The 23,883-nt window shown below is 52.2% G+C and overlaps 9 protein-coding genes across 9 annotated transcripts; 3 read left to right on the plus strand and 6 right to left on the minus strand.

The window, feature by feature from the left end:
- Positions 1–4: 4 nt before the first annotated feature.
- PG985_005723 (uncharacterized protein) lies at positions 5–769 on the minus strand (the record flags this gene model as incomplete). The annotated part of the gene is made up of 3 exons (XM_066825492.1): positions 5–478; positions 561–688; positions 763–769. The coding sequence occupies 3 exons, from the start codon at positions 767–769 to the stop codon at positions 5–7; spliced, it is 609 nt and encodes a 202-aa protein (XP_066688652.1).
- A 1,974-nt stretch (positions 770–2,743) lies between these two features.
- Positions 2,744–3,202, minus strand: PG985_005724 (uncharacterized protein; the record flags this gene model as incomplete). The annotated part of the gene is made up of 1 exon (XM_066825493.1): positions 2,744–3,202. One exon carries the CDS (start codon positions 3,200–3,202, stop codon positions 2,744–2,746), a length of 459 nt encoding a protein of 152 aa, XP_066688653.1.
- A 768-nt stretch (positions 3,203–3,970) lies between these two features.
- PG985_005725 (uncharacterized protein) lies at positions 3,971–4,495 on the plus strand (the record flags this gene model as incomplete). The annotated part of the gene is made up of 1 exon (XM_066825494.1): positions 3,971–4,495. One exon carries the CDS (start codon positions 3,971–3,973, stop codon positions 4,493–4,495), a length of 525 nt encoding a protein of 174 aa, XP_066688654.1.
- A 1,989-nt stretch (positions 4,496–6,484) lies between these two features.
- Positions 6,485–7,666, minus strand: PG985_005726 (uncharacterized protein; the record flags this gene model as incomplete). Its single annotated transcript, XM_066825495.1, has 2 exons — positions 6,485–6,583; positions 6,737–7,666. 2 exons carry the CDS (start codon positions 7,664–7,666, stop codon positions 6,485–6,487), a joined length of 1,029 nt encoding a protein of 342 aa, XP_066688655.1.
- A 1,051-nt stretch (positions 7,667–8,717) lies between these two features.
- PG985_005727 (uncharacterized protein) lies at positions 8,718–10,366 on the minus strand (the record flags this gene model as incomplete). The annotated part of the gene is made up of 2 exons (XM_066825496.1): positions 8,718–9,586; positions 9,640–10,366. The coding sequence occupies 2 exons, from the start codon at positions 10,364–10,366 to the stop codon at positions 8,718–8,720; spliced, it is 1,596 nt and encodes a 531-aa protein (XP_066688656.1).
- A 2,610-nt stretch (positions 10,367–12,976) lies between these two features.
- PG985_005728 (uncharacterized protein) lies at positions 12,977–13,713 on the minus strand (the record flags this gene model as incomplete). Its single annotated transcript, XM_066825497.1, has 2 exons — positions 12,977–13,582; positions 13,627–13,713. 2 exons carry the CDS (start codon positions 13,711–13,713, stop codon positions 12,977–12,979), a joined length of 693 nt encoding a protein of 230 aa, XP_066688657.1.
- Positions 13,714–15,272: 1,559 nt separating this feature from the next.
- On the plus strand, positions 15,273–17,398 carry PG985_005729 (uncharacterized protein; the record flags this gene model as incomplete). The annotated part of the gene is made up of 5 exons (XM_066825498.1): positions 15,273–15,362; positions 15,414–15,884; positions 15,942–16,147; positions 16,199–17,027; positions 17,078–17,398. 5 exons carry the CDS (start codon positions 15,273–15,275, stop codon positions 17,396–17,398), a joined length of 1,917 nt encoding a protein of 638 aa, XP_066688658.1.
- A 2,386-nt stretch (positions 17,399–19,784) lies between these two features.
- Positions 19,785–21,614, plus strand: PG985_005730 (tc5 transposase DNA-binding domain-containing protein; the record flags this gene model as incomplete). The annotated part of the gene is made up of 1 exon (XM_066825499.1): positions 19,785–21,614. One exon carries the CDS (start codon positions 19,785–19,787, stop codon positions 21,612–21,614), a length of 1,830 nt encoding a protein of 609 aa, XP_066688659.1.
- A 132-nt stretch (positions 21,615–21,746) lies between these two features.
- Positions 21,747–23,443, minus strand: PG985_005731 (phosphatase DCR2; the record flags this gene model as incomplete). The annotated part of the gene is made up of 2 exons (XM_066825500.1): positions 21,747–22,477; positions 22,609–23,443. 2 exons carry the CDS (start codon positions 23,441–23,443, stop codon positions 21,747–21,749), a joined length of 1,566 nt encoding a protein of 521 aa, XP_066688660.1.
- Positions 23,444–23,883: the final 440 nt, after the last annotated feature.

The raw sequence follows: 23,883 nt of genomic DNA on the forward strand, positions 1-23,883 counted from the left end.
TGTCCTAGCTCAGCCGGCCCGTGCGGGCGTCGACCCAGGCCGCCATATCTAAAAGGACCGTCTTGGCCGTCGGGTCGCCGATGTTCCTCCAGACGTCCAGCAGGCCCGCCATGGTCTTGTGCAGGGCGTAGTAGACGACCGTGGTGCTCTGCCCGTTCTCGACCTTGTCGAACTGGGACTCGGGGAACCCGCTGAGGTAGCCCGCCGCGAAGCCCGCCGCCTGGCTGTTGGCCTGGCACTTGCGCAGCTCGGCCACGAAGCCCGTCGCGCGCGTGCGGCACTCGTCGTCTTTGAGCGAGGCGTAGCACTGCGACCACGCGCTCAGGAAGTGGCCCTGCACGTGCGAGCGGAAGGGGAAATCGGGCGCGTCCCAGCCCCCGTTCCTCTGGGCGCCGTTGGTGGAGAGCTTATGCGTGGCGCGGAAGTTGTACAGGAGGCGGTTCGTGCCGACCGATTTCAGGTAGCTCAGCGTTCGGTTCTAAACATTGGCCTTAGTATCTAGCATGGTGTCGCGTCGAGCGGTCACTTCCCCGATGGTGGTGGACATATGCGGTACTCACCTGGTTCTCCTGCACCCGGCCGTCGTTCAGAGTGACCTGGCTGATATCAAAGGCATGCGCCACGACGCCGATGTCGCCCGTGACGATGGGTGCTGCCTGCCCCGTAACCAGCGGCGCCCACGTTCCCACTAAAGCCAAGGCCAGACAGTTGGCGATAGTTCAGTGCATCATTGCCGAAACCAAACAGCATGAGACAGGAAACTATCCATTTAGGATCCCAAGACACGAGATGAGATTCGTTGGAAGTCTATATGTATATATATCTGAGACCCGTACTTGTGGTTCGACTCTGGTCGCCACGCCATAATGGGGCAATCAATCTGGACAAACTCTCCGACAATTGGTCCACCAATCAAAAGCCACACCGAGTTCCAGAAAGGGCAAGAGGCACACCCAGCTGATTGACGGGCTTGCACGACTCTGCCAAGATCCACCAATATCTGGTTCGATGACCACCCGAGAGTGCCCTCGTATAGCTGCACTAAACCAAAGTATTCGGAGGGAATATCCCGTCCTCAGCCGTGAGGAGTAAAGTAAGGTTGCATTTTGACAGATGATCCCCCACACCCGACCTGCACCCCGCATCGTTCAGTGTGGGTATCGTCGTACAAGCGTGCCAATCGGGGCCCGCTGGTGGTGGTCGATACCGGCATATCTTGCGAGAAAAGCAAACCTTTATCATCATCAACCTGGTTAAGAGCGTCGTCAGTGATGCAACCTCGTATCTGTAGCTCGTTGGATATGCCTTCCACTCAGGCGAGCAACAGCCAAATGACAATCCTCTGAGTTGTGGGCTTTCATTTCGCATTCGCTCGTATTAGATCTGCATGTATGATTCGCTACTATGTTACTATGGCAAGGAAACACCCTCGAAATGAAAGACTAAACCAACCGTCGCCAAAGCCCAGCCTGCCATTGACAACCAGTTCCCCGCCTCCCAGAATCACAGTGAACTTTGAAAACCCCAACCTCAGTACGGGGACAGCGAGAACACATCAGCCCAACATTCCCCCTTATCGAAGTCCAAGGAACATGCTTTCGGCACTTGAGTAGCTCTTCTCCCTTCCGGGGTGCAGGACAAGGTCGTAGTCGACGATACAGTGGCGGAGAGCCGGTCGGTGTCTTGCATGACCGGAAAGTTTGGTGGTGACTCGCTCGGGATCAGAGTGGGAATGGTGCTGATGGTACTGCTATCACAGTGTGGACTCTTCTCAATGGCGCGGCGGAATCGCAAGTCGACCTCCTCGTGGCTGATCATTTCGACCGAGGTCTTCTGCATGTAAATATGGACGGGATCTTTCGGTAGTGTTGCTGTTGTTGCTTCCGTCTGAGCACCCGCTGTGCTGCTGCGGCCTTCAATCCCACCCTCGGCCGCCCGCCCACCTCTCCGCCTTGTTTTCCTCGCCGGCGCCCCCCTGCTCTTCCGGACCTTCTTGCCAACTTTGCGGGCCCGCGGCCTCGCTCCTTTTTCTACCCGTACCTTCTCCTTTTTCTGTACACCGTAACCGCCTCCAGCATCGCCTCGTCATCCTCCTGCCCCTCCTGCCCGACGTGGATGCAGTTCTCGCCGCTGTTGTAGTAGAGCGGGAACTCGCGCGTGTCGAAGGGCACCGGCGGGGGCAGAAACCCCTTCTTCTTCGGGTAGGCGTGGGAGCGCTCCATGACGAGCCGTACGTCGTCGCCGCTCCCCGCGAGCGAGAGCGCGATGTCCCAGTGGCCCCGCGTGGGCATGCCGAGGCCAAGCAGGTCGTAGCACCGGAAGTAGTCGAGCTTCTTGGGCGGGGTCTGGCGCTCGTAGAAGGGGTGACAGACGAGCTTGAGGCGGTCCCGGCCGGTCGAGAAGTCTTGCCAGACTACGCGGCGGTCCTGTTTGGTTCAGACTGGTTAGGCCGGAAATCGGTTCGGGTGGATAAGCATGTATGTATAGGGTGGTGGAGGGCGATTTGGGCAAAACATACCTTGCTCAGCGCGAATACGGCCTCGTTGTCCCAGTATCCCTTCTTGTTTTCGTTGCCGTTGGTCCCGCGCTGCTGTCTCTGTACGCCGATCGCGGCCCCTCGTTCGAAGAACTGCTCGACGGTGATGCGAGCACCAGCAGCATACGCAGTGCCTCGGGCGATCTTCATGGAGCTAAATAGCAGACAGATGAGAGGCGACGACGATGGTGGTGATAGAAAGGAGACTCACTCATAGTTCATATTCCATTCGTCGGTGAACAGGGGCGGCGCGATCTGGTTATCCCTACACATCTGCCGCAACTTGTCCTTCAGGCCCTCACGGCGGGACGTCCCGCCCGAAACCACCACGCGGGGCGTGATGTCCTTGACCCCCCTGAGCTCCTCGATCCGCTCGCGCGCCAGGTCCAGCGGCCGCTTCATGGCCGCGTCGAAGTGGCGCTCGATGGTGTCCGGGCTGAAGGGGACCGTGATGGCGTCCCGGTTCTCGTCGAGGCCCTCGAAGGTGTACCACTTGCGGGTGCAGGCGGGCCCCAGGTTGCGCTTGCTCCTGTTGAAGTCGTCGAAGATCTTGCCTTTGATGCTGGAGGGTAGGCGGCGGCCTCGGTCCTCTTCCAGCATCTGGACCGCGGTCTGGACAATGCTGTATTCCCATTGCTCGCTGCCGCCGCCGACACCTAAACTCATACAGTGCACGAGTGGTCAACATGACATACAAAATCGCACAGGAGCGGTCAAATACCTTTGGCGCTGGAAACCAGATAGAAACTGGGCTTGTTCTTTTCATCGTAGACAACGTTGAAGGTTCAGGTATTCTGACACATCGGTAAGTTTACTCCGAGTCATTCAATGGTTCTCGGCAAAATAATAAAATGCACGCCAAGGGAAAAGGTGTCCCCTGGAATAAGTATAATTCAATGTAAGAAATGGGCGCCCGTTGACGATGTGAAGAAAAAGGCTCACACCCTTTGAATTGTGGGAGGGCAAGATTAGGGAGTTTCTCCGTCGAAGAGACAACAGAGCCTTAGTGGGGTCGGCCCAGTGGACTAGATAGCCGATAAACCCCCCTGTCTTCAACAAGCAACCGGTGAGATGGCCGAGTTGGTTATGGCGTCAGGTTAAGGTCACCTTAATATCTTCATCCTGGTGGAGCAATCCGCGTGGGTTCGAATCCCACTCTCATCACTGAGATTACCACGCTCTTCTGTCAACAGCTCTCATCACTGAGATTACCACGCTCTTCTGTCAACAGAAGAACTGCTTCCTTTTTGTCTTTTTTCCCCGCCTGTTCAATAGGTAGGCAGTCCTTTCTCCAGATTCTAGAGGTTGACTTTCTTTTGTCGCTGGGGGTGAGGAATAGTACTGAGTTGGCTTGGTCTACAAGTCTTCGTGCCCCTCCATTTCAGTAACCTCTTCATATCCACAGTGTCAGATAAAAAAGACAAAATCTTCCTGATGACACCTCATGGACTCCTTTGCGAGGATATCGACGCATATGATTCAGAATTTATTAACTTCCCCGAGATGCATCCGGAATACGAGTATCTCAAAACAGTCCATCATTACGAAAAGGCCGAGATTACCGGGATTCAGGATGCCTGGTCGAAAGGTGGAGGATCAGAAAAGGCGTACCCAACAATCTATTGCCTCCTCCAATTTAAGGGTACGAATGTCTTTCGAGTCGCCAGCCGTAGTACAGCAATATGCTATCAGAAAGGTTTTGGTGACTCGGCTATTGCTATCTGCGAGGGTAAAGGGATCATATTCGAGAAACCCCACAGCGAAACGGGGACTAGCAAGAAGACGCATGGAAAGAAGAAGATTGGCACAAGAAGAATTTGGGCAGACGACGATAAAACCCATTCGAAAAAACAGTTGGAAGATTCTGAAGTGTTGCGTTTGCGAGGACAGGTGGAAGAACTCGCTGAAATGTTGAATAAAGTGCTCGGAACATTAAAGGCTCCTGTCTTGGCCCAGTAGAATGACAGATTGACGTGGGGGACCATGGAAACAGCAGGTCTGATTTGCTAGTCTTTCTCCTTTCTCCTTTCTCTTTTAACTATCACTGGCTAGTACGTCTACCTCTATCGAAGGGACTAGTCGCTGGGCCTGGACTGACAGAGCCATGGAAAAGCACCTACTTAGGCAGTATATCTAGGTCGTACTCGTGCGATGCCGAGATCGACGACAGTATACGATGAGACGATGACTCAGCCACGTGAGTTGCCAAGGGAGCTCTTCAAAGCGAATCTCACGTCTGGCTGTCGATCGATCCAGCGGAGGCAACGGGTATTGGAGTGGAGCTTCAGGCGAAGTATCACTGACTGATACAGGAAGAGCGGAACAGAAGAATGTATGACTGGGAGGATCGACGAAACGGCATGGGAAAGCATGGGTAGCAAGGGGGACTCTGCATCTCATCATGGAACACGACGCTGACGAGCAAGGGAAGTTTGCGAAAGATCTGTCCCAAGGACAACTGATTTGATAAGAGAAATTGGCTAATAACAGTGAAAGTCAACCTTGACTTCCTACCTTTCGCGCACAACCCGCCGCCCCATATGCCATCTGCTGCCTGGATTGCGTGTTAACTATCCGCTGGTCGCCCACAATGTTCTGCACTCACCAGAGGGCCCTTCACTAGATATTGTGAACGCAGGGTCGGCAGGCGTGGAGCTTGCAGTACCGGCACTCGAAGATCCACCAAGAGGGGCCTACGTGGCACAGGTTGCAAGTCCATTGGATCAGCGTGCTGTTGGACTTGATCATCTTGAAAGAGTGGGCGCAGTTGTTGGCGACTGCCATGGTTTTCGTTATTGGAATGGACTAAGGTCGATGAACAGAGGTGTTGAAAAGAGAGGGCGAGGTGTTGGGAGAAGGCGGCATGACCTCCCGGTAGGGTTCCACGGCTTTATAGAGCGCTGCCATGCATCAATTTCCCTTGCTGGCCCGTGTGCAATCGTTGCATCTCAGTGTTGTGTTCGCAGGGCCCATCTACGCCATGCATAGCATAGCAAATAAGACGTGCTATGGGAGACTGGCACTAGCGGATAGCTGCATGTACTTGAGATTACAGATTACCCCTTTTCTATTCCGCAATGGCCCCTCAACGGCGTCGTGACAGATCATGATTGATCTTAGGGTATTGGTACGTTGGCAGGCTACGTTGTGGAGGCCAAGAGGCAGACTTTCCAGATGCACTAGGTGTGCGACAAAACTCGAGGATCAGGAAAGAAGATCGACGCAGGCGCAAAGGTGGCGTGCGATCTGTCGAATGCTGATGGAAGCAGAGATCGCGGTAGGTCAGATTGCACAAGTTTACCCTGCGTCTTCGTGCTTCCTCGGCTCAATGGGGCGTTTCCGATTCGTTCTGGTGCACCTGCTCTGAATTGCGTCGATAGTGGTCGCCTCCGGTGGGCCTGAGTCGGGGCAGTCACTTCGAGTCGTATTGGCCAAGGTCGAGGGGCGTCGACGTGGCGATCGCAATGTACTAGGGGAGGGGGGTTGTCGACGGAACCGGGCCTTGTATCATAAGACTGCTAGAACATGGGTGGACTGCTAGTTTACGGTAATGACCTCGCTCAGACGGAGAAGAGACCTTTGCCGACACGTACATTAACACCATGGCTAGGAGCAGTAAGTCCAGCAAGGTCCTTCACAACATACTACTTAGTGATCGAGAGGCCACGAAGAGCATAGCCTGAATTGTAAGTTACCCTCGTTTTCTACTGTCTTTTGCTAACGGCATCATGCTAAACCTAGTCTTCCTTGAGATGCGAGTGCAGCTTCTACCTCCCATGCTGTCCCCTATCTCCAAGCCGAGAGGATGACACCGCAGACGAACAAATTCAGGTTGCCTCTCGCATAGGAATTTCTCAGTTCTATATGGCGACGCAACAATAATGTAGCATGATTAATGCATTCTGAAAACCGTTTTGACGCCCTTCGTTTCTGGCATCAACTCCCATTTCAACCGTCATTTACCGAGCCCACGTAGTGCTCGGTCGCCACCGTCGTATCGACTGTGAACTCGTCGAACAGCTGGTCCTCGGACCGCCTAAATAATTCCTGCGCATCAGTCACTGGCCCGCACCCATAAGAGAAGACCCTCGCAAAAGGTAAGTTATCGAACTAGCTAAAAACACTTTTCGGCCCAGCCACTTTCTCTGTATGCGGCCACGCAAGTAGCAGCTGAATCAAACCTTGGTCCTTCCCCTTTACCTCGTCTCCTGCCTCTCGATTGAACTTCCAGTAGTCTTTCTCGTAGTTACTATCACCCTGCCCAGACTGTCCAAATTCGCCGCTGAGGTTCCGGTAGTGCTTTCCAAACTGGTCAGCCCATTCCTGATCCCACCTCTTTTCCTGTAGCCTCGCTTCGGGATCGTCAGCAGAGGGAAAGAAGCAAAGAACTGCATCTAGGTTCTTCAATATTGTCGAGCTGGCTAGTTTTCCGTCCTTCATGTCGCAGTAGTACTTGCCAAGCAAGACATTGAAGACACCGCCGTGCGTGACGACGATGATAGTCCGCTTGTCAGTGCTCAAGCCGTTTGCAACATCTCGGATTAACTGTCGACCTCTAGTCACTGTGGCTTCAAGCTCTTCCCGGCTGCGTGGGTGTGTCACATTTCGCGTCCTGGTTTCCCGACCCACATCTGGCCAACTGAGGTCGCTGATGTCGACTTCTTTTTCGCCGACGACCTCTCCCGCGTCCTCGAGACTGCCTCCTCTTAGCATCATGTATTTTATGTATCGTTTGCCGTCGTCTTCCTGGTGCAGGGCCGATTGGTCATGGGGCCACGGTGTGATCTCTCGGAGTTCATCGATAGGGCGTACCTCGGTTGGCGAGAGATGACAAGCGGTTGCAATCGCCAGGGCCGTCTGGACGCTTCTGGTCGAGGTCGAGCATAACACCGTGGCGACGTCCGAATTTGGGAGCTGAGCAAGCGGGTAGCAGAATTCTTCCAATCCTTGAAGCCCTTCCTTGGTCAGACCGTCCAGGAAGTAATCGCCGTTCCCTACTGTGGGGTTTATGCCGTCGAGTATCTTGTGAAGCTCCAACTCTGTTTCGGGTCCGCCATCTTTCTCAACGTCCACAGCGGAATTCGCACCGGCGTGGCGAACGATCACAATATTGTATTCCTCAATCGCCATTGATATTGATAGGTTGAGGCTCCAAAGTCGACAGATTTCTCAGTGTGTGGTGATATACTTGGGATCGAGAAATGACAGCGGCTTCCTGCGGGCGTGGTTTTGGTTGGGGGGTGATCGATACCCTGAAAGAACGGAACGTGAGCGACGGGGGACAGGGTGTTAGGGGAGGTGGGAGATATAGAGCAGGCTGGGGCTTCATACACACTGTTGTTTCTTCGATTGGCTCTAGATATCGTGGTAAAATGGAAGACAGAAGAAAAAGAAAAGCCATAAGGGTCATCTCCGACGCCATTTGATTGAGCAGTACATCATTGAGTATAGTACAGGTTTGACAGTGGCTGAGATACATGATCCTTGTGCGCATTAAACCGAAGATCCTAGACTTCACTATCGATTCAAATTCCTGACTGCGTTGGCGGCGGAACGGCAATCTCCTGGGGCTTTCCTCGTTCTCTTTTTCTGACTACCTGGAACGACCTTGGACCCTCCGTATTGCAGCTTGCATTTAGCTTATAGGCATTCGTAGCTCATTTTCCATTGCCACCTTTCCCTTGGCATAAACTTAGCAGGTTTACCTGGGCTGCATGTACGGTTCTCCAATAGAATTCAACTATCGGAACACCACCTGAGACTTCAGTTTTGGAAGCTGCGAGGTAAAAGGGAAAGCTGTGGATCTCTCTTTGTGTCACCAGAAAGGGACGCCATAAGCGAGGGCGCGTGCTGTGCATCCATCAAGGCTATCACTAAAAGAACCACCATCTACGAATGCAGACAGATGAGGTGATTTACGAGTACGTGGAACAGAAAACGAAGCGCTTTCGGAATGCCCATCTCCCATTCGTGGCAGAAATTGTGCGGAAGTTGCGGCAAAGGGAAGCCATTTCTTCCCCAGTGTTGCCATGGATATAGGGGTCCTTGCGCTATGAAGCAAGATGCAACAATGCACCCGCGCCGACAAAACGCCAACCATATGCTTTCACCCTCTTCCGGAACCACCCGTCTCGCAATGCAATAAATACAAAACCGTTCAGTCTGGCTGCTTGCAGGGCGCTCACCATCCCTGAGCGTGGTACCCGCCAACGGCGTCACGCTCCAGGTACTGGTTCCAGCTGGTCGCATTGGGCTCCTCGTTATTCTTCTTGGTCTTGTTCATGTAGACCTTCTCGGGATACTGCTTCAGGTTGGCCATGTCGTGGGATGTCTGCCGCCTCTTGAGCACAGCGTTGGCGGTAGATGTCTTTTGCTGACGCTCCCAAAGCAGCTGTCGGCGGAGGGACTCCGTCAATTCATGGTGCAGCATGTTGCGTCTCGTAGTTCGGGGTGACAATGCTGGTTGCCGTTGATCAGCGTTGGCATTGGTCATAATAGGCTGAGCAGTGCTGCGAGGGATCTCCTTGATAGGCCTCAACGGAGTCCGACCCATGCCACCCTTGATTTCCAAACCACTGTCATCGGAATCATTGGGCGAAGTAGCCTTCATTGTGGGGATTTTTTGAAGAGTTCGTGCGGTTTGCCGCGTCGTCGAGGTAGACTGCGAGGCATTGGCGCCATCCAAACTGCGAGAGCACTGTTGTTCTTGTCCAGCGGCAAACATTAGGCTGAGGTTCGACCGGTGAGAGGTCAGGTTGGGCTTGGATGGCACGCGCTTTAAGGTGACCGGGTCATCCATGCTTTCCTTACCACCCTCCTCAATCGAGTCCTCCCATTCCGAGCCATCTTCGTCGTCGCCAATGGCACTCTCATCGATATAGCTGTCCGATTGTTCGTCGCTAGATTGGGAGCCACCAAGGGCGGATTTGGCGCGTTGTTTCCTAAGCTGGACCGGCCGGTAGGTGGGGGCAGCTTGGGGTTCAGGGATTTTGCCGAGGGCGAGTTGCTTCATTGGTTCCTGGCTGCGAAGCTGCGGGGCAGGGATGGAGACTTGGGAGGGGAGAAGCCGCGGATGACAGTGGTGCGGCTTGGAGTGCGCTCACTACTGCTGGAAGCAATACCTGACGCCACGGAAACAGAGACAACGTACGGTGCCTCCAAAGACGAGTGCTCAGCCGCCGGTGTTGTGGGTGGGTCGGGTGTCTGTTGAACATCCTGGGAGGAATCAGCTGGCTGGGGGACGTCCGACCCGGGCTCGAGCGATGGTGAGGACATATCGGCCAGCTCCTTGTCTTGTATTATCGAGGCGACCATCTTCTCCAAGTGGTCTGAGGTAATGTGGCGCTCGCGACCGCGGCTGCGATTGCTCGCGCTCGAGTCTTGTCGCAGAATCCTGGGTCGGGAAACCTCCATCGGTTCGAACTCGGAGCTGGGCTCGATCGCCCCGTCGTCTTCAGCGGCAGAGTCGACGCTGACAGACAGTTGAGGGACCTGTGGTATTCGTACATCGGGATCGTCTTTGGGAGCTGTGGAGGGGGCGATGGGAGTGGGCTTTGCTTGCCGTAGGTTGCCCTCGGTGACGTTGCAGCAAAAGGTCTCGCGATTCCACAGTCTCCAGCTGAGGTTTTCTAACCTGCGGCCTCGCTCGACGGAGTCCGCGCATCTAGAGAAGACTTCCGAGAGAGTTAGTGCCAGCCCGGGCTGCACCAGTATCGTGTAAGTAAACGTAGCTGTCCATATGTTGAAGAGGTTTTGAGCATTGGCAGTGTCAACATTGTGGATGACATTTGGGTCCACGGTCAGGACCAATCCTTCAGGTCTGCCAGGCATGGTGATTTTGGATTCTCCGAGTCGAAAGCAGCTGCGGTGGTAAGTGTAGCGGGATACGTGTGGAAGGTCTCAAGTATGGTCCGAAACGGAAGCACTGATTGGCCAATGGTATGACAAAGGCAAAGGGCCGTGAGTGCCAAAATTGCAGAAGGTCCCGGTTCGATACTGACGTAGACACTGCCCTCGAAGTCTGGGGGCGACTGGTTGCATATTTATGAAGTGAGAGATCAGGACGAAGGAACAAGGGTGCCCCTGAGTGGGCGTGTGTCCGGGGGCCCTGAGTTACCTTGCGATGGACTTGTGCATGCATGTCTCGGAGCGTTGACAGGGATCGCACGGGAAGATGAAGCTGGTACACTCCTTGCCAAGTGGGAGCAAATGTGTGACGACGTTCAAGATGCGAAGGCAGTGGCCATCAGAAGAAGTCGTCGCCATCCCCGACTCTGTCGTGGGTCTACCATCTCTCCCATCTCCACAGCGATCTCCTCAGCTTGGCAAACGAGCGGGAGGAGCGTGTAGCGAAACACAGGGCATCGTCTTCTGGAAGGTCGTCGTTGATGAGGGGATAAAGCTAAGACAGCAGAGAGGGAACAGGCATAAGGGGTCCGGGGCGGGGTTTCAACAGAGGTACAGGGGTAGCGAGGGATTGAACTATGCGACGTAGCTTCTGTCTTGGGATTGATCAGTCTCTGGTGTGTTTGTCTGGCCAATTAGTGGCAACAGGTGCGCCAGTGTCGTATTGATCAACCACCAGGAAGTCTCATTTCGCAAAAAGAAGAGGAAACTGGGAAAAAGAAATGATAAGGGAACGAAACGGAGTACGAGCCGTTTGGGGGAAGTCACTGGAAGCCGAGCTGAATCAAGGAAGAGAGCGTAGACTCCTACCTGTGCGGTGCGCACTACGGCATCTCAGCGCTCTTGTTATAGGCTAGGCCAATGAGGGAAGTATGCCGTCGGCCATTTGTGACAAAGTTTCAGCCGGGACGGCCGCTGCAGCAGCAGCCCCTTGGGGGAGGCTTTCTTTTACTGTCGTTGCATTGACGTATAGGATCCCATCCGTTGCGATGGGTGTGGAGCCCCATGGCATGACACGCACCCTACCATGGAGGGTATGCTATGGCAGAGGCCTACTAACCGACGTTCCTCTGCCCTCCCACAACGCCGTAAGCCCGCATGGCCATCATATGATGGCTCGGGAGAGCACTCGTTCCAGTTGGACGTCCGCTGTTACTGACGTAGTGTACCTCCCACTTTGTGGTCAGTGTTGTATCGAAGATCCCGAGACTGGCAAGACCTTGATTGCTGCGGCAGCCACCAGATACCGACGTCACGTCGAGAGTCACGGCCGCTGTACGTGGACGATGGACTGGTCCTGTCTACGCTTGACTCCCATGCTGCGCAGCTCCTGTCAAGATCGGATTCGCCGAGCTCTCGGCAGCAGCTGGTTCGAGGACGCCATCATATAAGCACAGTTTGAAAGAAGTACGAAGGTGTCGGCGGTGCAGCGCCAGGGGCTGTGGCGATCTTCATTCCCGGGTGGTGGTAGTTTTAGGTATTACTTGCAAATCCATATAAAATCCGTATACAAGGAAGTTGTAAGGGCGGGTAGCTGAACGTAGCTCCAACTCCATCCTACGCCAAACTGGAAGGATCCTCCTTGGCCTCGACTTATTGAGATCACGTAGGAATCGACGGGAAAGACACCATGAGAATTGATATGGAGGGAAAGTCAATTTATAGACACCACCGCAACCCAAATTGTGACACTACGTACAAGAACTCCACTAGACATACTGCCCCGCGCGCATCGATCGCCGAATCATGTCCATCCATGACGGTTCCTTGTGAGGCCGACAGTCGGTGCACAGCTCATCGCCCCTATGTCACGGTCAGCGCCGCACTGTGGTAGCGCAAGTCAGCCACTCACCTCAGCTCTCCGGTGGTGATGTTGGGTGGGCACACGTGGTGAGTGCGCTCGTAATGGGCGCACCAACGTTGCACGCGAAAGCGGAAATGGCCGCACGAGTACTCGACCTGGAAACGGTCAGCACCAGATCACCCAGCAAGGCTTCCGTCCTACCTGGGTGTAGTCGCACATGACGGGCAGGAACGAGATCGATCTGATACGCGAGATGGGAGAGTCAGGCAACCAAAGGGTGCTGCATGGGAAGAGGCTGTGGTTGCCTGAAAGGCGACCAGCCCGTATAAGTAGACTCACAGCAAGCGACTAGCCCCATTGTCTTCCAGGAGAACACAACCAAGGGGCGCGGCCCAGCTCTCGTAGGAGCGGCCAGACATCGCGATCGTCCCTTGGGTTGGTGCGCCAAGGAAGGACGTTGAAAATCGGCGCTAGTGGCACCCCACACACTCTCGGGACGTAGCGTGGGGTGCATCGACACACTCGGCCCAGGTACCTGCCTGATCCGAGAGGGAACTGTGTGGGGCATGCACGACCGGGGAATTGGTGGGTCGACAAGGGCACATTGCAAGAACAGGTGTCACGAGAAACTCCTAACCACGAGATGAACCCCTTGACGAAAGAGAATCACCCTCAACTTCGATAACTACGAACTGCGGCGATGAATCCGCCAAAAGTAAAGCGACATAATGCTAATACACATTCTTCTCAAGAGGGTTCTTAGGCTTTTGTTTCGTTGAAGAGGCCGCAGAGAAGACATCACCCACATACTCTTGGTCGTCAGACACTTCCATATATTCTCCACCAAATTTTAGCGCCAATTTCTCTCCTTCTTTCTTTGTGATCACCCTGTCCCCTCTCTCGCTGGCCCGGTTGCCCACAAACAACATGGGCAGCACGTTCTTGCGCTCCTCTTGCACGCTCGCTATTACTGCTTCCAGGTAGACGAAGCTATTTCTATCCCTCACGTCGAACACCAACATGAAGCAGTCTGCCTTCCGAATAGCTTCATTTCGTAACGAAGGATACAAGTCGACGCCAGCTGTGTCTGTGAGTTTGACAGTGTCGCCTCCCTTCAGTGTGAAGTGATATATGTCCTCAATAGTTGCTTCGGACTTCGACTCCGGTTTGTGTCTCAGAAATCGTGCCACAAGTGTCGACTTTCCAACGCATGCATCGCCCAACAGGACCAGAGAGATATGATGGGAAGTGTTCTTCTCAAGATCGGCTTCAAGGTTGCCATATTGGATACGGCGTCTCCAAAGACGGAGCAGGACAGCGCAAGAGAGGGCACATATCTGCAACAGTTAGTTGGTGTAAGTAGAATGGTTGGATCACTTACGAAAAGAAAAACGGCTGAGGCAAGACGACCGCGAGAGGTGTGGCACGCCCCCCTGAAGATCAGGCGGTCAACAAAATTCGAATCCATGGCTAATAGGATGGCATAAGTTTGCAGGATACATAGCCATGCAGAAAAACTCGGGACTTATATAGATGTTGCAGCGTTTTGACAAGCAGTCATGATCAGGGGTCCAGACTTCCGACACGTCCCTCGGAGATGAGATCGACTGAGTTCCTTACCGCGACCCAACAAGGTTGTTCTGGAGTCCAAGCGTAACAACGGCCAGGTACCTGAGCTCTGAACAGTTCCAATAGTGCATAATATGAGGGCAACCTCCTACTATGGTAAAGAGAAGAGTGGAGGTTCTGTCCCACACATCAGCAATAGTGGCGTCCAAACCACCGCGGGCCATCCGGGACGAGGACATCATGCACGGTCGGAAGTACCAGGGGGGGAAGGAGGAAGTGTGGAGATAAAATCACCCCTACAGATATCACTAGTCGAGTGTGACAGAGGCAGACGCGAAGACTGGGCGGCGGCATGGTTCGTTCCTAACCCTGCAAGCCAAGGTCAGCACAGCACGGAAGTACCCAGATATCGCAAAGAGAGGAGGTTGCTACGGTGGTCCTGAGGGTGTTCCGAAAACATGTTCATGTACAGGGGTCCCAAATGATCATCCAGCCGCCGTTGTACTTTCCTTTTCCCATCTGGCCATTCACCCGAGCTTGCCCACTCACCTTCCATCCCTGGAAGGCATCCAATACAGGTGCCGGAACAGGACCTGGCGGGTTGGATTCTGATGGCCGAGTGATGGGTTACATATCAGCTAGTCCCGAGTACATCCAACCGATTGGCCTGGCGTCTTGGAAGATTGGTTTAATGATGTCGAAACTCCTTGGGACAAACATGTTGGTGGATTGTGATGTTGGGTTGGTGGGGGTTTTCAGAGAGAAGAGTTGCATGCATGCTTGGATGAGTGGGTGCGCCGTAAACTATCTCGTCGGACAATGGCTTACCAAATACGCATCAGCATTAGCTATCAAGAGTAGATGTTGGAAATGTGATGAGACAACACCGATAGAAGCCTTGCACGGTCCGCAGTACATAAGAAGTGCACAAAGGAAAAATCGCAGATAGCAATATGGCATATGGAGACAACTTGGTCCGTGCTGAAACCTGCTTGCCGTTTTGAGCGAATTTCCACAACATTTGGTCAAATGTCGTAGATCGATACTTCACTCTGAGGGATCTATGATTCGGTCGCACCACTCGTGCTTTCATGTAGTGCAAGCCCAGTATCTGGGGCTTTCTCATGGAGAACAACAAGCTTTGCATCTAGGTGGAAGAAATCATCCTAGGAGACTATCGGAATAGAAATTAACTTTCGGGGTTTCAATTTTGAAAAATTCACAGAGTAGGTGTAGTGCATGTAATGCTGTCATCCAGGTCCTTAAAGATGTGCTTGTACGTTGAGACATTGAGAAAAGGTAGCCGAGAGCTCAGCGGGGAGATTGTGGAATGAAATTCGCCCATGGATGGTTCTTCCATACTTCACGTGACAAGATTGGACGTAGCGTGATCCACTCTATTGATAAGCATTGAATCTGTTATCGGACGAGATGTCGCATTGTCATCAGATAACCATCATGGAAATGACAGAGTTTCGACTTCTGGCAGCCCGACTCACAAGCATCTGCCACGAGTATGATAGAAGGGAAGAACTTTTGGAGGCACCGGTAAGTCGCCAGGATATATACATTGTTTTCAGGTGCTTACTCTGTCTGTAGGAGTTCATCGGCATTATTCGCTCCCTCTTCCACACGCTACCCCCAGCGAGGCGAAGATGCATCACGGAGCCCGTAGATCAAACCCCAAACCCTACTATCACGAAACCGCCATCGAAGACACGAAAACGGACTCTCTCGGAGGTTACCGGCGAATGCTCAGGGCCTGCTCGCAGACGAACGCCGCCCAAGGCTCAAGACCCCATATCTACAACTACCATCGATGGAGCTCCGAGACCCATTACACCATCGACTACGCGAGACCGTGCCCTAATACCTGGTGACACCGCGAAAACCCGTTTAGGACGAGTCCAAGAAAACAACACTCCTATAGTTCCTGTTCAAGAGCTTCTGCCTTTCACCCGCCTCTGGGCGCAGGACCCCAATACATTCTTTCGCAGGCAAGCCTGCCAAAGCCTCGACCCATGTCCAACAGAACCAGAAGATGACTTCCCATCTGTCCTCCTCCGCTTAGTCCAGGGACAGCACATGGGATAAGTCCGCTCCGATGTATTGGCGAAGGAAGTGCAGCTGAGACAAAGGCGTGTTGGGCTGATAGGCATGTATATGTTGGCAACTATATTTGGGCGTGACGATGTCCCCGCTTCGCTGACAAACGGGAACCAAATTTCCGAATCGGAAGTTCGCAAGGGTAAACGCTACTGCCGCTTCCTATCCGACCTTGGAAACCTTGATATACTAATAGCGTTCTCGAACCGCGACATCCCAAAGTCAACGTAAGTCCTCACTACGTCAAGATCATCCGCACTAATCCAACGGATGTCCAGGCTAGAAGAACATTGGCCCCTGGCAGATGGATATGACGATCATCGCAAGAATCTGATCACGTCCCTGGAGCAGCGGGGGATTCATACAGCTGCTGGCCAGTTCAAAGGACTCACCGTGGTCCTTTTAGGCCATCTTTTTGAGAAAGCGCAGGAATATGCATCCGAGCCGAGGCCAAATGGAGAATCCTATGTTTTAACAAGCCAATCTTGGGAACTATGGCTTGCGCAAAATCTGGGATGCAACGATGCCGTTCGGCTTACCAATCAGCAACAGTGGAGTGAGCTCCCTGCTGGTAGAGTAACTCCAAGCTTGGCTCTAGGATCGCAGAAGGGCCCCTCTTGTGAAGACGGGAGTCCAGCGGACAACACGTTCAATCTGCCACTTAATGTAGCGAACCTTTCTACCGCTGCAACTCATACAGGCAATAGGAGGACAGCAGACCTGCCCAATCACGACTCTGGTGTGAGGCCTGCCATACCTGGGATCCCGGGTGGATATGGAAGGGACGACGTTTCTGATGGAGCTCAAAGCCTTCTTCACTTAGCAAACTCAGGGGGCAGTGCACACCTTCACTCGAGTGCTACTCCGAGTCAATCCATGTGTGCGGTAGGACCTGAGGCTTTCGACTTCGAGAGTTTCGTATATGTCAATCAGCCAACGTTTATACCTCTACGGAGGGATCTGGAAGAACGTTGGAAAGGCACCTGGCGGCTCGATTGGAACGGATGCCCAAAGAAGCCGTTGAAAAGGGGAAAGCTAGTGGCACAAATAGCTGAACAGTTTCCTCCCGAACTCGTTGACCTAGTGTCTGATGTCGGAGAATTCATTGTAAGCAGCTTCCTACAGAGCTAAGAAGCTTCGCTTACATACTTGAATAGCACCCAATTCTCGAGAAGCGAGTTAATCAACCTCTACGCTTCAACTCCGTAGCATTGTCGCTACAGTCTGGTGCCCCGAAAGATGAATTCAAGGCCCGTATCAGCGCTGTCATGCATCTTTTAAGGACTCAATCAGATCAGACTCTGCCACGTTTTGTCAGGGACAGGACAGATGAGTATTTCCAGTCGGATAATCGGCTACATCTATCTATCATAGAGGAAGATATGTGTATAACCACAACAGATGAAGAGGAGGAGCGTTTCGTCTGGATAAAGTTTTTCACCGAGAAGGATTGGGATTGGGTGGATGGGAAAGAATAGTATCTCTTCAATCTTATAACCAAGCCAGCCACACAAGATGATGATAATTAAGCAGGCCTACTCGTGCCCTTCACTGGTCCCGTTGGGCCGTTACCCTTGACATCACCAGTATCCGCTCCTTGCTCCTCACTATAATATGTCACAGCGTCGTACATCCTGGCTGAATCTTCTAGTATCGTCAGTACTGCTACTGAGAAGAAGACCCTGAAACGACTCACGATAGGGAGGAATAGGCTCACTGCCACGTTCAGGTGTTTATTCTGAGGACCAGCTTGAGTTGGTCTCAGTCTGTGATGTTTTACTGGGTTCCTTTCATTGACAAACTAACATTGACGGCTTGTAGAGTCGTTTCAGAAAGAGAAGATGACTGAAATGGTTTGATAGGCGGAGAACTAGTCGAACCAAGTGACCGCCATGGTAGTCCCATAGAGCTTATATAGATTACCGGATCGTTATGTTGACTTCAGCGGTAATCGTACCTACGAAATCTATAGTCAAACACATATCATGGCACACTGTTGGGGTATGATTTTCTGATATCAACAATTACAACCCTTAGATAATGCAGGTACCGGTCGACATACCCCCAGTAAAGATCAACCATCAGCATCTTGTATGGAAGCATGGTTGATGTATGGGGAGACAAGGTCATCGGAAAGTAACTTAATTGGGTAAGCGAAGCATTATTTGGATGACTTGGAGGATGCAACAGACAAGCTACTGGACAGACTAGTTCCAATAATTCACGTGAAGGGGCAGCTTCGCCGTCAGGGACCAGACAACAGGTCTATCTTGCATGAGCCGGAACCAGAATAAGCCGCCCAATAGCATGCTACGGATAGTCGGACCCAACTTCGTGCGAGAATCCTCGAAGAGCGTGATGTATGCGCCCTGGAGCGGCTTGAAGCAAGTAACACTACGATCTTAGCAGATGCCTCGAGCATAGGTCACATCAAGAGCTTCGTCATGGCCAGGGATATCCACGGGTATCTAGAAGGCGGGACAGGCTACAATTGGATGCTCATGTAGGCTAAGAGTTGCCAACAGTTTGGATGCTTTTTTGTTTCTTTTTACTTTCTCGGCAAAAGTACGGAATGATAAGGGGTGAACTTCCTATACAACCTGGTTGGAGATGCCTGGCGGCCTGTCCAGGGGGTCTGGCCGGTCGAGTCTGGGCTGCCATGCTACAAGGGCTGACCGATCAGGTCGCTGATATCATAACTCCTAGCGGTTGTAACACGTAAAGAGGCAGCTTCACGGCCAGGACCATAGCCGACAACCTCAACAGCATTCTGCGGAGACCACAGTAACGATGGATTTCAAGCTTCTAATTGGGTGGTCTTGTTAGCCAAGGGTTGCCATGATTTGGCCTGCAGGAAATACGGAACAAGACATAGCGAGGCCTCGCCGGAGATGTCTTAACCGGGGAGCCTGCTCAACGTCTTTGTCCGGTGTGCTGTTGGGATGATTACTGTAGGGCGCATATCATGGGGCTAGAGAAGTCAATGGGTGACTTGCGGATACATACGCAGACGTTGCGGTTCGACCGGCTGGCCATTGGTATCATTTACGCTACACGGACCTTGCTACTTGTTCTTTTTTTATTTAAACCTAGCCATGAAGCAACAATCTGGCGTAATCTCTGGATGGCGGAGGTTAATGGTGGAATGATGGCTTGCATGAAAACAGGGAGGTCAGCGCTACAGTCAGGGGTCATAATGCCGTTTAGCACACATCGACTGGGTATCACTGGGACGAAGTTCATAATCATCATATTCCCTAATACCTGACAGAAACAGACCAGTAACACCGGCGTGATCAAGGGTACGGTCAGGGCTAGTTGGCAGGTCGGTCTTGCATTAGCCTAATACTAGAACCAGGAACTCTTTAGCATGCTACGGAAAATTGAACCCAACTGTGTCCTCTGGTCCGGGAGGCATGAGGAACCCATTCGGGATCGTGGCCAAAGCATCCTGAGCAATCATGATGGCCGAACGAACCGCTTAGAGAAGTCGCTATACCAGCAGAACGGATTCTTCGAGCAGCGATCATCCAAAGGGGCTACGTCATGGTAAAGGGCCTCAATGAGTTCCCCAGACGAGGTCAGGCTTGGATTCCAATTGGATGACCATGGGTGCCGGGGGTTGTCAGCATTTCTGCAATGCAGGACACCTCAATGCAAGACACCTCAGTGCAAGACACCTCAATGCAAGACACCTCAATGCAAGACACCTCAATGCAAACAAAGCGTGCTGGATTTGGCTAGCGTGCCAAGGCTCGGCTCCTTACGGCAGCTGATGTAGTCACAAAGGACTCCTCAGTGAAAAGGACATCTAAGTCCCAAGGACGCCCAATGAGAACGTCCCAACGCAAATAATCCCTCAAAATGCCTTCAAACTCAGTGTCAGCCTCTCAATATAGAGCGACAGAATTGAAAATCACTGAAGCCCTTAATTCAATTAGCACGAATTCTGAAACGAATCTTAATGAATTAGCGAAGAAATTCAACGTCCCCTACTATCGCCTTCGATCGCGTTATTACGGCAGGCATTCGCGTAGCACTCGCAAGCCAGCTGGTAAAAGGCTCACCAAACAGCAAGAGAAAGGGTTACTCAAGCGGATCTCCCAAGTTGATCGCTGTAGCATCGAACAAACCGCAAATCAAATCCTTCAAAGCAGCCACACTGGCAATTACCCTCCACCAACCGTTGGCGGAAACTGGTACCTGCGCTTCTTCAGACGATATCGCCAGCAGTTAACTCCCGCTGGAGATCCCAATTCAGCAGCATCTGCCGACCTTGTCTTATCTTCCACAAGCCACGGCATTGCCTCAACCTCGAAGAGAGTACATCATACAGATATGACGAACGCACTTCAATCGGCAACATCAACAACGTCAAGCATACAAGCACAGTTGGGACAAATACACGACATCTCGGATCGTGATGCTCTAGAGATTGCATTGGAGCATCCAGCTTTTCCGCCGACAAACCTGGGTCAGCCCTCTTCGTCATTGGTCTTCAACAAGACACACATGCTCTTGCAGCCACCAAGGACTCCAAGCAGTGCAGGCCCTATCACCAGGCCGAACTCCCGTGTCTCCTTATCCTACTCACGATGCGCTAAGAAAGCCCCATTCACCAACAACGAATTCGTTTTCCATCTCAATCGTAATGATGTCCGAAGATTCGTTTCCGACCCGCATTCACCATTACCACCTCAAGCTCTGTGGATCTCTGAGGAATTGCTTTATAACATTAGGGTATATTTCGAAAACTCCTGTCGAAGAATGCAATTCGACGACCATGAGAACCTCCTCACTCCGGATGGCGTCAAGCTGGATAATGCCCTATGCAGCGATTTCGACTCGTACTGCTTCACTGCTACCATGGTTATGAAAAAGGGGTTGGTTATCGAGTTTCGCCAAGCACTGTCTAAAGCCTACTCTCTTATCGAAGAAATCCTCCGAGCTGAGCATCCTCGAACCCTAGCCTGCTTTCTCGAAGTGTTCATCCACCTCATACAAACAGGGTTCCCTGATGTAACTACCTATCTCCGTTACTATATCAAAGAAATGTCCGCAACAGTCACAAGGAAGGGGCATCCTTGGGGTGAGATCTGTCGGCTTCTCGGTGAGCTGGACTTTGAGTCTTTTGATCAAGCCATGGCGCAAATTTGGAAATGCACTATTGATATCTTCAATAGCGAACTCGGGACGTCCAGTCGACTTGCTGTGGCTGTTCGTCTCGATTACATGAAGCGCGTGATCACTACCCATCTTGAAGAAGAACGGCTTCTTCGTGATCTCCTTGCTCAGTTCAGAGGCATTCCTAGACTCCCGACCCCGCGGGTGATGCTCAATCTGGCGCATAATTTGAATAGACAGGGACGCTATAACGAAGCGGAGGACATGGCGCTGCAAGTCTGTTCGCTGCTCCAAACACAAATGACATATAGTGGGAGAGTTGTTGAGAGAATAGAATCTTTGAAAATCATTTCTCTCTGCCAGTTTAACCAAGGGAGGGATTCAGAAGCAGAGTGGACCATGCGAGAGGCGATACGGATGATTGTGGATCAGTGGGGAAATCAACATTCTTGGGTCCCTGAATTCATGATCGTTCTGGAGGGCTGGCTTCGAATTTGGGGCCGGGAGGAGGATGCTAACATAGCACGAAGGGAAATAGAAGGGTTAATAGGGAAGGATGGAATCGACTGATCCTCATGACTGAGACCCCTATACTTACTTTCTGTTGTTTTATTTAGGTAACTGAGAGTTGTGCTCAAGGTTGAGTGTGCTGCATTATTTAGCGATATCAGTTTCCACCCACTACGTAGATTTTGCGATCGTTTACTTCCCCAGAGGATCAACCACCATTCCATTTTCCACAAGCAACAGCTCGTCCACTCTGTCCATGGCATATTCGACTCGCTTCCAAGTCTTCAAGCTCCCGGTACTCGTATCGATCTCCCAAACCCGCATTCGTCGGTGAAATCGCATTCCACCATATGAACAATATCCCCCGAATCCACTACCACTTCCATAGCATAGCCAAGGGCCCGGTTGAGGGGTTTTTTCGCCGTCTTGCTGCGTTTGTTGTGGCAGCAGAGCGCAAAAGTCATTCACGTGATCGTGGCCACAGCCTAATGCTGATATGCCTGCTTTGACCAGAGCGTCGTAGAAGCGGGAATTGAAGCTGGGACTTTCGGACGGTTCCCTTCGGTGGCCGTTGCGTAAATTAAGGTGGCGGTCACCGAACTCGGGAAGAGGGATGTGTAGGAAAGCTAGAGACAGATGAAAGCGGTTGCCGTTACCGTCCTTCCCACGCATGCTTCGTTGTGCTTGGGAAGTGGACGTGAACCAGTCAATTTGGCTTTGCTTGATAGGGTCATAGTCGGGATTGCGTATCTTGCTCTTTATTTGACCGTGCGAATCCAGGAAATATAAAGTCGATAGCGGGAGCTGCGACGGCGCAGGAGCCAAGATCTCAAGGTAGAAGTTACCTATACCGTCAACATGCTCTGGGCCTGGCTCGCAGAGGCTGAAAGGCAGATTCTGAAGTAGTGACATCTGTGCCGCGCCTGTAATGCTTATTAGGGAATGTATGACTATCCTTGGGAGTAACGCCGTCTACACCGTTTACACCGTTTGCAAGAGTGCGATTGTGATCGCTAGCTCGTTGTACTGGCTACTGTATGAAAAAAGTACTCACGTGATAATGCGTGGATGCCCTCACTATCATGGTTGCCAAAGATGGCTGTGAATGGGATTGAACGCTTGATCATAGGAGCAACCACTTTGAAGAGGGCAGATTTGCTGTCGGGGATGTCGTGGTGCAACTGATCTCCAGTGAGAACCACAAGGTCTGGTTTCTCGACATCCAAGATCCTTCCAATGAAATCAACCGTAAGTGGATCAGCCTCGCTCTCTGGCAGATATTTCCCATGGGCATCAATAGCATCTTTGCATACCCCGACACCGGTGACCATATGCGTATCAGAGATCTGGACAATCTTGAATTTGCCATCCTCCTTGACTCTTAGAGTTGCCCATGCATCTGGTCTCGGCTTGACCCTGCCATGCAGTACGCTAAGTCTTGCAACTGGTACCTCAGACTGACAGTCAAGTTGGAGAGATGATGGCATGAGAGTCCATTGTGGTCGTGGGTCGATGGCATCGATACCAAATAGAACATCCACCTCTGTCACAGCCTGGTCAATTATATCAGAGAAGCTGCTTCTGAGCACCCATATTCCACCAGGTCGACTCTCCCATGAACGACCTGAGCCAGGGTTGGTAGGAGGATCGCCGACGCTGATATCCACAACCAGCAGGTCTTCAGCTGCAAGCTCTTCTTTATTCGCTACTGCTACATACAGCCATGCACTTTGGGGAGATGTATACAGATTGAGATCTTTCTCTATGCGGTGCCATATTCGCGAGTCTGGTTTGTAGACGGGGGAAGAAACAGTCTGAAAGACGCATATGGTCAGATCTGTGACAACTGAATCTGGGACAACGGCCAGGGGAGTGGACGATGTTGCCATTTTGAGGTATATTTCCTGAAATAAAGGGCGGTAAACCTCTCGCCAATGTAAAATTGCAAAGAGAGAGTCACGGAAAATGTTGGTGTACCTACAATGTCAAATGTTCCATAGCGGGGTAGGACACAAAGTAGGAGCCTCACCGCACAGACCAACACGAGAACTCCTCGACGAGCCTCGTCCGGTTTTCTGCGTCGTCGATATACACTACTACCAACTCGTGCAACCACATCCTCACCACCACCACTACCACCTCCGACAATATCAGTTTCTCCGAGCCCAACCCTTCGTCGCAGATGTCCCTACATTCTTGGGAGTCCGGTCGCTGCCAGCACCACAAGACTCAGGCCTATTACGATGACCGCCAGTACTTGTCGCCCCAAGTTAAGGCATGCGCACGGAGGCTCCTATGCAACAAGCACTGCTCCTCAAATGAACCTAGG

This window comes from Apiospora marii (genome assembly GCF_038362585.1).
Source record: "Apiospora marii strain CBS 49790 chromosome Unknown utg000003l_segment0_segment0, whole genome shotgun sequence".
Taxonomy (NCBI): domain Eukaryota; kingdom Fungi; phylum Ascomycota; class Sordariomycetes; order Amphisphaeriales; family Apiosporaceae; genus Apiospora; species Apiospora marii.